The sequence below is a fragment of the Thalassophryne amazonica genome, chromosome 1 (assembly GCF_902500255.1).
Source record: "Thalassophryne amazonica chromosome 1, fThaAma1.1, whole genome shotgun sequence".
Classification (NCBI taxonomy): Eukaryota; Metazoa; Chordata; class Actinopteri; order Batrachoidiformes; family Batrachoididae; genus Thalassophryne; species Thalassophryne amazonica.
The window spans coordinates 148,562,833-148,578,761 of record NC_047103.1 but is presented as its reverse complement, the minus strand read 5'-3'; the positions used below and the strand labels follow the sequence as shown (position 1 = coordinate 148,578,761).

General features: G+C 43.2%; 1 protein-coding gene across 1 annotated transcript in view; it reads right to left on the bottom strand.

Annotated features, from left to right (window-relative positions):
* Positions 1-4,263: 4,263 nt before the first annotated feature.
* The window catches only part of rp1l1a (rp1 like 1a), a 38,795-nt gene continuing 27,129 nt past the window's right edge, over positions 4,264-15,929 (bottom strand). Inside the window, exons 7-10 of the mRNA XM_034177437.1 lie at positions 14,750-15,649; positions 13,941-13,976; positions 7,163-8,281; positions 4,264-5,602 (exon numbers count right to left, since the gene is read on the bottom strand). Of these exons, the coding sequence (XP_034033328.1) occupies positions 5,318-5,602; positions 7,163-8,281; positions 13,941-13,976; positions 14,750-15,649 (2,340 nt within the window). The 3' untranslated portion in view covers positions 4,264-5,317. The remainder of the gene's footprint in view (positions 5,603-7,162; positions 8,282-13,940; positions 13,977-14,749; positions 15,650-15,929) is intronic.

The window sequence follows — 15,929 nt, the reverse complement described above, 5'->3', positions numbered from 1 at the left end:
TCCGCCTCTGAGTCCCCAGTCTCTGCTTCCTCTTCAGAAGATGTGACAATGGGATTGAGGAGATCCTTGAAGTACTCCTTCCACCGCCCAACAACATCCCCAGTCAGGGTCAACAGCTCCCTACCGGCACCATAAACAGTGCTGGTGGAGAGCTGCTTCCGCCTACTGAGGCGTCGGACGGTTTGCCAGAATCTCTTCGAGGCTGACCGATAGTCGTCCTCCATAGCCTCCCCGAACTTCTCCCAGACCCGAGTTTTTGCCTCTGCGACCGCACGGGCTGCGGCACGCTTGGCCTGCCGGTACCTGTCAGCTGTCTCTGGGGTCCCACCTACCAACAAAGATAAGTAGGACTCCTTCTTCAGCTTGACGGCATCCCTTACTTCCGGTGTCGACCACCGGGTTCGGGGATTGCCGCCGCAACAGGCACCAGAGACCTTGCGACCACAGCTACGAGCGGCTGCATCGACAATGGAGGTGGAGAACATGGTCCACTCGGACTCCATGTCTCCAACCTCCCCCGGGATCTGGGAGAAGCTCTCTCGGAGGTGGGAGTTGAAGACCTCGCTGACAGAGGGTTCCGCCAGTCATTCCCAGCAGACCCTCACGATACGTTTGGGCCTGCCAAGTCTGACCGGCTTCCTCTCCTCCCAGCGGATCCAACTCACCACCAGGTGGTGATCGGTCGACAGCTCTGCCCCTCTCTTCACTCAAGTGTCCGAGACACGTGGCCGAAGGTCAGATGATACGACTACAAAGTCAGTCATCGACCTCCGGCTCAGGGTGTCCTGGTGCCACGTGCACTTATGGACACCCTTGTGCTCGAACATGGTGTTCATGATGGACAAACTGTGACTAGCACAGAAGTCAAACAACTGAACACCACTCGGGTTCAGATCGGGGAGGCCGTGCTTCCCGATCACCCCCCTCCAGGTCTCACTGTCAGCGCCCACGTGGCGTTGAAATCCCCCAGGAGAACAATGGAGTCCCCAGTCGGAGCGCTATCTAGTACCCCTCCCAGGGAATCCAGGAAGGTTGGGTACTCTGCACTGCTGCTTGGCCCGTAGGCTGAGACAACGGTGAGAGACCTGTCCCCGACCCGAAGGCATAGGGAAGCGACCCTCTCGTTCACCGGAGTGAATCCAATACATGGCGACTGAGCTGGGGAGCAATAAGCAATGCGACCCCAGCTCTCCGCCTCTCCCCGTGGGCAACACCAGAAAAATGAAGCATCCAGTCCCTCTCCAGGAGTTGGGTACCAGAGCCCAAGCTGTGCGTTAAGGTGAGCCCGACTATCTCTAGTCCTTATCTCTCAACGTCCTGCACAAGCTCAGGCTCCTTCCCCCCTAGCGAGGTGACATTCCACGTCCCAACAGCCAGGGGCTGTGAGCATGGACCGGGCTGCCGGGCCACCCGCCCTCGACCGCCACCCAATCCTCCCTGCACTCCACCCCAATGGCCCCCTCTGCAGGTTGTGAACCCACAAGAGGGTGGGCCCACGTCGCTCTTTCGCGCTGAGCCCGGCCAGGCCCCATGGGCTAAGGCCCGACCACCAGGCGCTCAACCCCAGGCCTGGCTCCAGGGTGGGGCCCCGCCTCCGCCATACCGGGCGACGTCTCGGTCCTTGATTTTTTTACTGGTCATGGAGGTAAATTGACCAGTTTTTTATTTTTTATTTATTTATTTATTTTTTAAATTGACCAAAATTAAAAAAAAAAAAAAAACTTTTTTCATGTTGTCATTATGGGGTGTTGTCAGTAGAAGATTGAGAGAAATGGAATAAAGAATAAGGAATAAAGCTGTAACATAACAAAATGTGAAAAAGGTGCTGTGAATATTTTCCAGATGCACTATGTGTGTGAGTGTGTATATATACATACATACATACATACACACACATATATACATACACATATATATACACATATATATATATATATATATATATATATATACACATACACACAGGGCTTAATTTGAGGGGGAGCAAGCCGGAGCGCGCTCCGGAACCTCGGACACGCGCTCCGGAACCTCTGACATTGGCTCCGCCAGCTATTCATACTGGAACCGGTGATCCGCCACCTCTCTTGACTAACAAAATATATTTTAAAAAATCACCGCGATTGCTCTCACTGCCACTCACACCGCCCTCCTGTCTGCTGTGCGGAATTGCGCCGTGGAGCAGGTTAGGGTGGTAAAAGATGCACATGGTAATGCACATGGTAATGTGCTGACAAGTGAGGAGTGTGTGCTGAGAAGGTGGAGGGAATATTTTGAAGAGCTGATAAATAAAGAAAGTGAGCGAGAGAAAAGGCTGGATGATGTGGTGAGAATAAATCAGGAAGTACAAGAGATTAGTAAGGAAGAAGTGAGGGCTGCTATGAAGAGGATGAAGAGTGGAAAGGCAGTTGGTCCAGATGACATTCCAGTGGAGGCATGGAAATGTCTAGGAGAGTGGAGTTTCTAACCAGATTGTTTAATAAAATCTTGGAAAGTGGGAGGATGCCTGAGGAGTGGAGACGAAGTGTGCTGGTTCCTATTTTCAAGAACAAAGGTGATGTGCAGAGCTGCAGTAACTACAGAGGCATAAAGTTGATCAGCCACAGCATGAAGTTATGGGAAAGAGTTGTAGAAGCTAGGCTTAGAAAACAGGTGAAGATCTGTGAGCAGCAATATGGTTTCATGTCGAGAAAGAGCACTACAGATGCAATGTTTGCTCTGAGAATAGAAAAGCTTATGATAGGGTGCCAAGAGAAGAGCTGTGGTATTGTATGAGGAAGTCTGGAGTGGCAGAGAAGTATGTTAGCGTAGTGCAGGACATGTACAAGAATAGTGTGACAGCAGTGAGATGCACAGTCGGAGTGACAGACTCATTCAAGGTGGAGGTGGGATTACACCAAGGATCAGCTCTGAGTCCTTTCTTGTTTGCAGTGGTGAAGGACAGGTTGACGGATGAGATCAGACAGGAGTCCCCATGGACTATGATGTTTGCAGATGACATTGTGATCTGTAGTGAGAGTAGAAAGCAAGTTGAGTCTAGTCTGGAGAGGTGGAGATATGCTTTGGAAAGAAGGGGAATGAAAGTCAGTAGAAGCAAGACTGAGTACATTTGTGTGAATGAGAGGGAGCCCAGTGGAATAGTGCTGTTACAAGGAGTAGAAGTGGTGAAAGTAGATGAGTTTAAATATTGGAGGTCAACTGTTCAAAGTAATGGAGAGTGTGGTAAAGAGGTGAAGAAGAGAGTGCAGGCAGGGTGGAGTGGATGGAGAAAGGTGGCAGGAGTGATTTGTGACCGAAGAATATCAGCAAGAGTGAAGGGGAAAGTTTACAAGACAGTAGTGAGAGCAGCTATGTTGTACGGTTTAGAGACGGTGGCACTAACAAAAAGACAGGAGGCAGAGCTGAAGATGTTGAGATTCTCTTTGGGAGTGACAAGAATGGACAAGATTAGGAATGAACATATCAGAGGGACAGCTCAGGTGGGACGGTTTGGAGACAAAGTCAGAGAGGCGAGATTGAGATGGTTTGGACATGTGCATATATACCCTGGAGGGACCCACACACTTGCTTTATGACATGATTCACTGTCAAAACACTTGAAATACAAATTGAACCAACTCCACCAGATAACATTTGAAACAGTCACCCTAAACCCAAAAGCGATCCTAAACAAATCAATTGTGTCAGAAATTGGTGTAATATTTGGTATTTTGGTTCACTTAACATTATTGTAAAAATACACAAAGATAGTCAATGATAAATGTTGGAAACAGCTAATTTCTCAAACAAAAGTGTTAATACTTTTCAAAACCTTAATAAAGGCGGCACGGTGGCTTAGTGGTTAGCACTATTGCCTCACAGCGAGAAGGTTGTGGGTTCAATTCCCGTGGCCTTTCTGTGTGGAGTTTGCATGTTCTCCCCGTGTTTGTGTGGGTTTCCTCTGGGTGCTCCGGTTTCCTCCCACATCCAAAGACATGCGGGTTAGGTGGATTGGAATCTTTAAATTGTCCGTAGGTGTGTGTGTGGGTGTGTCTGTTTGTCTGTTTGTGGCTCTGCGACAGACTGGCGTCCTGTCCTGGGTGTACCCCGCCTCACGCCCTATGACTGCTGGGATGGGCTCCAGCGCCCCCGCGACCCTTAATTGGACTACGCGGGTAGAAGATGAATGAATGAACCTTAATAAATATGAGCATTTGCTTTATTTGATATTAAAGGAAATAAAATCGTTTGGGTTACTGATCTGACAAAACATCTTTAACAAGTGACTGGGACATTTTCAATTTTATTTTACATTTATAGGCTTTATTTATTTTTCAAAAATATTAACAATAATGGAATAATATTGCAGCTGTAACAGACAGATTGTTTTCCAGAAGAAAAATTTTCAACATCAATATTTTAACATATCTAATTATCCAGCCCCCTGAAAACTCAGCTGTGACTTGTTGAGACAAAACCCCCCGAAAAAACGGACACAAAATTCAAACTAAGTACTGCCAAACTGGCTCTGTCACACAGTAGGGAACATCTTGGTAAATTTATGGACATAATTCGATAAACCCGTTAAAAATGTTCAGAATACTGTGTATGGTGAGAGCTTGTCTCACAGCAAGAAGTTCCTGGGTTCAAGTCCACCAATACCCAGTTCCTCCGTACTCAGGTTTCCTTCCACCATCTCAGACATGTAACAAAACAAACATGTACATTAGCTATTATCACATCATAGATGTGCAGTTGCATTGGAAAGGGTATCTGACATAAAAAAACCTTGTTCCAAAACAAGATGTGGATCTATAGTGGATTCATTGTGGTGACCTCGAGCGAACAGGAGCAGGCAAAAGCAAACAAGCAAAATCATCAACACGGTGCAGGAAAACAAAAACATCTGTGGGTGGATATAATTGCTTTCAAAGTTATAAGGAACCATTTCAAATATCTTTATATAATTAAATATGATAAGCTTTCTAAACTCCAGAGACATTGCCTGTCAATCACTGTGTGGCTCCGCCCCGTATGAGTCCTCCTACACTGAGCTCTAGTAATAAAGTGCTAAAAGTATTCAGTCTTCACAGTACCTAAAGCTGCACAGTTCCGTGCATGTCATCATGAAAGGAGGGGGAGACTTACGGGAGCTGTAGTCCTGGTTATAAACCAGAGAGCAGTCAGTATTTTGGGCAGAAACATTGAATGACGTGAACATCAGGCCTTTGGCATGTTTTTTTTTTTGTATGAGATGAGTCTCAATCTTCTCCAGATCTTTTGGTTCTGATCCTGAGCAGTGAGTGGCTCCTCCAGGATTCTCCAGTATTCATTGTGATCCTCAGCGAGTGTCCTCCAAGGAGCCGTGCTGTGACTCCACAGAGGTCCTGGTGTGCTGATGGCAGAAGGTGCTGCTGACCCTTTTGTTTCTCTTCACATCCGTGTCCACATTGTCTCCTTCTTCCTCATGCTCCAACGCCTCAACTGTATCTTCTACAACCTCCTCCTTGTTTTCATCTCTGCCTCCTCCTTTTTCCTCATCATCGTCCTCACATGCTGATTTGTCTGCAGTGTCTGTGTCTGAGTTTTCAGCATCTCTCTCATCTTCCTCAGTCTCCTTCTGGCCCTGGGGGTCAAATGAGATAGCAACAATTTCAATCATCTAAAATGAGCAGGCATTAGTATTTACAGCTAAACTATTAAAGTGCTGAGAAACTGCAGTATATACGAAGAATCAGGCACAAACACACTGTTTGAAATGTTGCCTCTCTACACCACAGTCCTGGTGATTCCAGGACTTTACTGTAGTGTGTTGAATTCCTGCTATCTTCTGAATCTGACGTCCACCCATGTTGAAATTGTTTTAGGTTTTTCTAACTATTCCAGCCCTCTCAGAAAGTTAAACAGATCTACTTGTATTACTGGCCGAAAACTGGTCCATCTCCACTTCACAAAAGTTAACAGTCCATCTGCCAGAGCCAAGTGAGAAGTGGGCATCTCCTTGGCCCTTTCCAGTTGCTGGGGTCCTCAACATTGACACACCAGCTTACTAGAGGATGCCCAGAAACATGCGCCACATGGCCAGAATGTCGTAGCTGAAGTTCCTTCACAATTCAAGTGATACTTCTCATCTGAGTGTCCATAGGAAACCACTTGATTTTCCAGGTCCACCCAAGGATTCTCCAAAGAAACCTAGTGCCAAAGACATCCTTAGGTCACTGGTTAGTGTCCAGCTCTCACAACCATGTAGTAGACAGGAAACACCGGGACCTACCTCAGTTCTACTGCAAAAGTATCAGCATGGCCAGACACCGCTATCCAGGGACCTCATGATCTTATGACTTTCACAGTCATAGATGCTATTCTCAGAATCCCTGCAGTCACATTCTGATGTGACAGTATTATAAAGCCGTATCACTCATCACACCACAATCATGAAGCTAAATAACTAAAACAAGATCACCAAGAATAAATACCACAATAAATCACAACTATTTTCCATTATTTACAGTTTTGCCAGGAACCTTTGTGCTCCTGCCAGACTGCTGTGGCGGGTACAAAGCAACTCCTGTTATTGCCCCAAAATGGACCCACATTATGTTTTCCTAATCAAACTGCATGAGAAGATATTTTATCTTGATAAAGAGAACAGCACAATCACACAACGTCACGCCTTGTTTACAGTGCGTTCGTCCTTAGAACAGACCGTTACAGAGTTCATGCATGTTATGTAAAAACTACAATCACTGGGATGGAATGATGCTATTGTATTTATTTGGCTTTTTTCTGTCTGTTTCTGTCTAGATGCTTTCCTCCTCCAGGAATCTCTGAGATGCTTTTTGGGATTTACTCATCTAAAAGGTCCAGCATGCACAGAAAGCATGTGCAGAAAGATCCATTTGTGAGAAAATGAATGACTGACATGCTGGTGCGAGGAGCAAAGGTAGGCAGGCCAGTTTGTGCAGTTTTGTGAACCACTGTTTGTTGTACTCAATGATTGAATTAGCTTTATTTACCAAAACATCCAATAGATTTGATTTTCAGGAAGGAATGTGACAAAAACATGTTTTGAATAAGGAGGCCGTCTGATAATCAGGGCCATTATATTTAGGCTAATCTGGTATAATAATGCAGTAACAACAACAATAATAATAATTAGCAAAAATGAAAAAGGATTGTCCTTTACCTGTGCCAAGGCTCTGTTCTCCTCTGATGCCTCCTCACTTCTGCTCTCATCCTCTTGTGACTCACTCTCTGTGGCTCGGCTGCCGCCTTCATCTTCATTATCTGAAGTTCTGCAGTCTACTTCCACATGTCGTTCTGATGGTGAAGATTCTCTGCTGGCTCCGGTGCAGTTATCCTCTTTTTCATCTTTAGGTTCCCTACAACTTCTTTCTTCATCCTCCACACAGTCCTCAGCCTCCTCATTATTCACCTCCTCCTGCTCACTCTCTTCATTTCCGGTGGTCTCTGCATCATCTCGTCTTGCTTCTTTTATTGCATCCTTGTCACTTTCCTCTTCTTCAGTGTCTGTCTGTCCTCTGTCCGCTGTAGGCTCTCCGTCTTTTGATTTCTCTTCACTGTCATCGCCTCTTTCTCCTTCGCTGCTGCTTTTCTCACCCTGCTCCTCTTCTATTTTCTCGACTGTGTTTCCCTCCTCTGTCGTTTCACTCTCCTCCTCGTTCCCAGATGTCTGGCGCTGGCATTCGGCATCTTCTTCTGTCTCATCTTTTCTATTTTCAGGTGTCTCCTCTCCCCTTGCTTCTTCACTACTACCTTCCTTGTCTTTCTCCTTTTGGGCTGCTACCACCTCCTCAGGCTCAGCCTCCTCTTGTTCCTGATTTTTCTTCTCTTCTGTCATTCTTTCACATGTCTCATGTCCATGTAATTTCTTTCCGAGCTCCTTCTCTTTCACATCAAATTCTTCAGGGATTCCCTCCTTCAGTACCCCATTGGGTTGAATAATGTCTTTGGTTTTACTGTCCTTCTCTTCCTCCTTCACTGTCTCTAAAGTTCTCTCATCATCTACAACATCAGTGTTGTCATCCCTTTGTCCAGGCTGAGGTACAGCAGCAGACCCAGGCAGGTTTTTCTTCAACTGAAGTATTTTTAGGAGGTCAAACTCTTTCATCACTGGTGCTTCACATTCCCCCGGTCTCTTTTTAAGAGGCCGGGCAGCCATTTTCTTCCGCACACACGCCTCGCAGGGACAGAACTCATCGTCGCTACGCTGATCACTGAACTCATCGGTCAACTCCCCATCGCTTAAGGATTCACCAGTTTTCACTGACTGGTTCTTCATGACCTTCAAAGACAAAACAATAACTCACTACCTGTCATTCACATGAGCATGCTAAATTTTTTTTCCCCATGTTGGTAACAGCACTGGGTGAGGCAAGCAAAAATGGAGATGAGTGGGTGAGTAGGTGAGCCCATCTCAGCCAGCTTCTCTGGGCACTAACCCAAAAAGAATAAAGGCTATCATCTTGTAGCTCATCAAATTAAAAATAGCACATAAGGCTGAACTGATTTGCTTGTGGTGCACCAGATCAATTCCCATAGGAAATTTTGTATATGGAATATTCCACCAACGTGAAACCACCACCAACTTCACATCAGTGTCAGCTAATGAGCGGAGTTAAGCTTTCAGTTGTGGGAAGAAACATGGTGCCCAGTATGTGAGCAAATACAAGAGGAATAATGTACAACAGGATGGGAGAGTAAAACCAGAATTAAAGACTAGACAGAATGTGTGGCAAGGGAATGTGGTGGAAAATTTTAAACTGATCATTTTCTGTTGGTAAAGATATTTGAAACATACAGTAGTGTTCAGAATAATAGTAGTGCTATGTGACTAAAAAGATTAATCCAGGTTTTGAGTATAATTCTTATTGTTACATGGGAAACAAGGTACTCTGGTATCTAGATTCTCTAGATTCTCACAAATCCAACAAGACCAAGCATTTATGATATGCACACTCTTAAGGCTATGAAATCGGGCTATTAATAAAAAAAAAGTAGAAAAGGGGGTGTTCACAATAATAGTAGTGTGGCATTTAGTCAGTGAGTTCGTCAATTTTATGGAACAAACAGGTGTGAATCAGGTGTCCCCTATTTAAGGATGAAGCCAGCACCTGTTGAACATGCTTTTCTCTTCGAAAGCCTGAGGAAAATGGGATGTTCAAGACATTGTTCAGAAGAACAGCGTAGTTTTATTGAAAAAGTTGATTGGAGAGGGGAAAACTCATACGCAGGTGCACGCTACAAACTCCAAACTATTATGTTCAAACTGCTTTTTTTTTTAGCAATCCTGTGAATCACTAAACTAGTATTTAGTTGTATAACCACAGTTTTTCATGATTTCGTCACATCTGCGAGGCATTAATTTTGTTGGTTTGGAAGCAAGATTTTGCTCGTTGTGGGCTCATTGTTTGGGTCTGTTACCATTTTTGATGCTACTATAAGCGATCGTGGTGTTAAAACTCAAATTCAGTTTATTAGTAGTTGCAAATGTACCAGAGACGATACTGGAATTTATCGGTTATCTGTAACTTCTGATACATTTTTGGGTGGTTTTTCGTTTTATCTTTATCAAAGATAGCTTTTCAGTTATCTCATTATCTGTTATCGAAGTTAATTTTTTTGTTATCTGTGCCCACCACTATATATATATATATATATATATATATATATATATATATATATATATATATATATATATATATATATATATATATATATATATATATATATATATATACACACACAGTAGTGTTCAGAATAATAGTGCTACAATATGTGACTAAAAAGATTAATCCAGGTTTTGAGTATATTTCTTATTGTTACATGGGAAACAAGGTACCAGTAGATTCAGTAGATTCCCACAAATCCAACAAGACCAAGCATTCATGATATGCACACTCTTAAGGCTATGAAACTGGGCTTGATTGGAGAGGGGAAAACTTAAAAAATTATAGGCTGTTCATCTACAATGATCTCCAATGCTTTAAAATGGCCCAAAAAAAAAAAAAAAAAAAAACAGACGCGTGGAAGAAAATGGAAAACAACCATCAAAATGGATAGAAGAATAACCAGAATGGCAAAGGCTCACCCATTGATCAGCTCCAGGATGATCAAAGACAGTCTGGAGTTACCTGTAAGTGCTGTGACAGTTAGAAGACACCTGTGTGAAGCTAATTTATTTGCAAGAATCCCCCGCAAAGTCCCTCTGTTAAATAAAAGACGTGCAGAAGAGGTTACAATTTGCCAAAGAACACATCAACTGAGTTGAGTGAAGCTGACACCCCACCCACGTGAAAAATTCCAGCAAATAGATTAAATGGTTAGTGGTCCATTTGTGTTGGTTTGTGCCGTTAAAACTGTCGTTTGAGCTGCTTTCGTTTCTGAGATATTAAGAATGATTTTTTAGGTCATCCAAAGATCACCAACCCCCCATCTTTCTCCAAATCAAACCAGGGTGGTCTACTTTTTTAGTGCTCCATTTGTGCTGATTTGTGCTGTTAAAACTGTGTTTGTGCTGCTTTCGTTTCTGAGATATTAGGAATTATAATTTCGACCGATGACGTCACGTCACCTTCCCCCCATCTTTCTCCAAAACAAACCAGTGTGGTCTACTTTTTTAGTGCTCCATTTGTGCTGTTTTGTGCCCTTTAAAACTGTCATTTGTGCTGCTTTCGTTTCTGAGATATTAGGAATTATAATTTCGACCGATGACGTCACGTCACCATCCCCCCATCCTGCTCCAAAGCAAACTAGCGTGGTCTACTTTTTTAGTGCTCCGTTTGTGCTGATTTGTGCCGTTAAAACTGTCGTTTGTGCTGCTTTCGTTTCTGAGATATTAGGAATTGTAATTTCGACCAATGACGTCACCATCCCCCCATCCTGCTCCAAAACAAACCAGGGTGGTCTACTTTTTTAGTGCTCCGTTTGTGCTGATTTGTGCCATTAAAACTGGTCGTTTGTGCTGCTTTCGTTTCTGAGATATTAGGAATGATTTTTTAGGTCATCCAAAGGTCACCATCCCCCCATCTTTCTCCAAAACAAACTAGGATGGTCTACTTTTTTAGTGGTCTGTTTGTGCTGATTTGTGCCATTAAAACTGTCGTTTGTGCTGCTTTCGTTTCTGAGATATTAAGAATTATAATTTCGACCGATGACGTCACCATCACCCCATCCTGCTCCAAAACAAACCAGGATGGTCTACTTTTTTAGTGCTCCATTTGTGCTGATTTGTGCCGTTAAAACTGTCATTTGTGCTGCTTTCGTGTCTGAGATATTAAGAATTAGAAATTCGACCGATGACGTCACGTCACCATCCCCCCATCCTGCTCCAAAACAAACCAGGGTGGTCTACTTTTTTAGTGCTCCGTTTGTGCTGATTTGTGCCGTTAAAACTGTCGTTTGTGCTGCTTTCGTTTCTGAGATATTATGAATTATAATTTCGACTATGACGTCACCATCACCCCATCCTGCTCCAAAACAAACCAGGGTGGTCTACTTTTTTAGTGCTCCATTTGTGCTGATTTGTGCCATTAAAACTGTCATTCGTGCTGCTTTCGTTTCTGAGATATTAAGAATTAGAAATTCGACCGATGACGTCACATCACTATCCCCCCATCCTGCTCCAAAACAAACCAGGGTGGTTTACTTTTTTAGTGCTCCATTTGTGCTGATTTGTGCCTTTAAAACTGTCATTTGTGCTGCTTTCGTGTCTGAGATATTAAGAATTAGAAATTCGACCGATGACGTCACGTCACCATCCCCCCATCCTGCTCCAAAACAAACCAGGGTGGTCTACTTTTTTAGTGCTCCGTTTGTGCTGATTTGTGCCGTTAAAACTGTCATTTGTGCTGCTTTCGTTTCTCAGATATTAAGAATTAGAAATTCGACCGATGACGTCACGTCACTATCCCCCCATCCTGCTCCAAAACAAACCAGGGTGGTTTACTTTTTTAGTGCTCCATTTGTGCTGATTTGTGCCTTTAAAACTGTCATTTGTGCGGCTTTCGTTTCTCAGATATTAAGAATTAGAAATTCGACCGATGACGTTGCGTCACCATCCCCCCATCCTGCTCCAAAACAAACCAGGGTGGTCTACTTTTTTAGTGCTCCGTTTGTGCTGATTTGTGCCGTTAAAACTGGTCGTTTGTGCTGCTTTCGTTTCTGAGATATTAGGAATGATTTTTTAGGTCATCCAAAGGTCACCATCCCCCCATCTTTCTCCAAAACAAACTAGGATGGTCTACTTTTTTAGTGGTCTGTTTGTGCTGATTTGTGCCATTAAAACTGTCGTTTGTGCTGCTTTCGTTTCTGAGATATTAAGAATTATAATTTCGACCGATGACGTCACCATCACCCCATCCTGCTCCAAAACAAACCAGGATGGTCTACTTTTTTAGTGCTCCATTTGTGCTGATTTGTGCCGTTAAAACTGTCATTTGTGCTGCTTTCGTGTCTGAGATATTAAGAATTAGAAATTCGACCGATGACGTCACGTCACCATCCCCCCATCCTGCTCCAAAACAAACCAGGGTGGTCTACTTTTTTAGTGCTCCGTTTGTGCTGATTTGTGCCGTTAAAACTGTCGTTTGTGCTGCTTTTGTTTCTCAGATATTAAGAATTAGAAATTCGACCGATGACGTCACGTCACTATCCCCCCATCCTGCTCCAAAACAAACCAGGGTGGTTTACTTTTTTAGAAGAATACGAAATGAATAATTGCTTGCTTTGTGATGTCCAGCGCAGACCACAGACGTCATCAATTTAGCTTGTCAGTGATGGCCTGAAAGCAAATTATATATATCATAAATAAAAGCAGCACAAATGGAGCACTAAAAAAGTAGACCACGCTGGTTTGTTTTGGAGAAAGATGGGGGGATGGTGACCTTTGGATGACTTAAAAAATAATTCCTAATATCTCAGAAACGAACGCAGCACAAACGACAGTTTTAACAGCACAAACCAGCACAAATGGAGCACTAACCATTTAATCTATTTGCTGGAATTTTTCACATGGGTGGGGTGTCAGCTTCACTCAGCTCATCAACTGGCCTAAAGAGAAATTTAGGAATATTTTGTGGACTGATGAGAGTAAAATTGTTCTTTTTGGGTCCAAGGGCCACAGACAGTTTGTGAGATGACCCCCAAACTCTGAATTCAAGCCACAGTTCACAGTGAAGCATGGTGGTGCAAGCATCATGATATGGGCATGTTTCTCCTACTATGGTGTTGGGCCTATATATCGCATACCAGGTATCATGGATCAGTTTGGATATGTCAAAATACTTGAAGAGGTCATGTTGCCTTATGCTGAAGAGGACATGCCCTTGAAATGGGTGTTTCAACAAGACAATGACCCCAAGCACACTAGTAAACGAGCAAAATCTTGCTTCTAAACCAACAAAATTAATGCCTCGCAGATGTGAAGAAATCATGAAAAACTGTGGTTATACAACTAAATACTAGTTTAGTGATTCACAGGACTGCTAAAAAAGCAGTTTGAACATAATAGTTTGGAGTTTGTAGCGTGAACAGCAGATGCTACTATTATTGTGAACACCCCCTTTCTACTTTTTTTTTTTTACTAATAGCCCGATTTCATAGCCTTAAGAGTGTGCATATCGTGAATGCTTGGTCTTGTTGGATTTGTGAGAATCTACTGAATCTACTGGTACCTTGTTTCCCAAAATATACTCAAAATCTGGATTAATCTTTTTAGTCACATAGTACTACTATTATTCTGAACACTACTGTATAGCATGTCCTGGTTTCATGCATTGTGCAAGGCTGTAAAGTGAACTCGCGTTTAACCAAATAACCTTTTGATGTAGGAGATGGGCTTTGTTTAGTGTTTAGGCTTATGCCAGGGTGGAGTCCAATCAGGAAGATGAGACATAGGGCTTTAGTTTATTGCCATGGCAATTTACAGACAGAGAATGTCTGACCTGGACCTCTTGATCTGGACGAAAAGGAAGTAAAATCTGAATAAAATAGCAGATGTCACCGGGGATGCCGCTAAAGCCTTTTGTAAATATTCCAAATGAGAGATGGCTAACTTTAAAAAAATACCTTGAAACATTTAGAAATCTGTGACACACTTTTGTTTTCAATATTGTTCTGGAGTGTGCATGAAAAGGATAGAAAATGAGAATTAACAAAAAGATACTACGCACAGATGGAAATGCTGCCAAAACTTTGTAATTAGTCATGGTTAATGCAAAGCACTGCTTCAAAATCATTTTTGAAACGTCAAATACCAATGTTCTGAATATTACTCCAGAGTTTCCATGAAAAGCAAATAAAACGAGAATCAAAGACTATATAGAATGTGTGGCTGGAGATGTTGCCAAAACATTTCGTCACTGCTGCAATTTAGTGATGACAAACACTACTTAAAAACATTAACCTCTGAAACACCCATGTTTCAAATATTATTCTGGAATCCACATGAAAGGGAAATAATCTGGAATTACCAAAACGTTTTGTAGGTACTGCAAATTAGTGATGTTTAGTTTGAAACACTGCTTCAAAACATTTTGAAACATTTGAAACAACCATGTTTTGAACACTGTTCTGAAGCCTGCATGAAAAGGAACACACCATGCACCTTGTGAACACTGACACTTGCTAGAGGGCTCAGAAATGTACATGTGTATCAAATTCTGAATTTGGATTTTTAAAGGCTACAGTCAGTGCAGGGACTATATATGCACCAGCATCTATGTTGCTTTCTTAAATTGAATTACTGACTTACCTTGAACAGCCGGCGTCTCTTCTCCATCATGGTGGACTGCCTGGAGAGGTTTAATCTTTGTGGTGGCATGGGCAACCTCCCAGCTCGACTCTGAATCTTCTTCATCTCGCGGTCCACGCTGGTCTGAATGCGTCGACTCACCTCATCTTTCAGCTCGGAGATCATCTTGTCCAGGATGATGCTGTCATCCAAGTCCCAGCGAACTTTGAATTCTGCCATAGCATTTATATAGTGGTCCATGAACTGTTTCTCCAGTTTCTTTAGCAGGTGCAGAATCCACACGGGGTCAGGGTCTTGAGACAATCTTTTGGATAGTGATGCTTGCTGGACAGTTGTGGGTGTGCCTGAACTGTCTTCAAGTGTCTCTTGCTCATTGTCGGTGGGTGATTTGGAGTAGTTGTTGGTAGAACTACTGTCTGAACAGGAGGGGTTCTCTATAGCTTTGGGGCTGTCCAGAGAAGGAAGGACTGTACTGCACTGCTGTGATGATTTCTCCTTTACATTTGGCTCTGTGAAGCTCAAATCGGTCTGATCTTGAGGCACCTCTGCTCCCTCGTCCATGAGTAAAGAAGTTGTCTGTTTAGGGGGTGTGTCATCTCCGTTATTTCTACTGCCATCCCCTGACCTACCAGACCCACTGCTTGTATCCACACCAGATGAGGACGTCGGTGGCGTTACCTGGTCTTTGCCAACGTTCTCGGGTTCCTTGTCTTTGATGTCTTTTGGTTCTGTGAGCCAGAGGGATTGAAGAATGACCATAATATCCTCATAGTGTTGGTTACAGTCTTTCCGACGGTCACATCTGAGGTTCACTGCAGGTGCAATAAGTTGAAGTTGCGCCAAACAGTCCAAGAGACCTTTGGCTGAGGTGCTCAGTCTACGACCATAAACTGGAGACACCTACACAAGAAAGACAGCCATGGCACACTCAAGATTGATCTATACTATAGTCTGAATAGAAAGATACAATATATTTTATAGAACTTTTCCTCAGGGGACCAGCACAATGGTTTGAAATGAAACAATGAAGATGTGCTTGAGCTTTAATTCAAGGGGTTTGACAAAAACTGTCACGTTATTCAATTAAGAATTAAGGGCATTTTTATACACAGCCCCTCCATTTTTAGAGGGCATACATAATTGGACAAACTATAAGGTTTATTGTTAATACAACTCATCA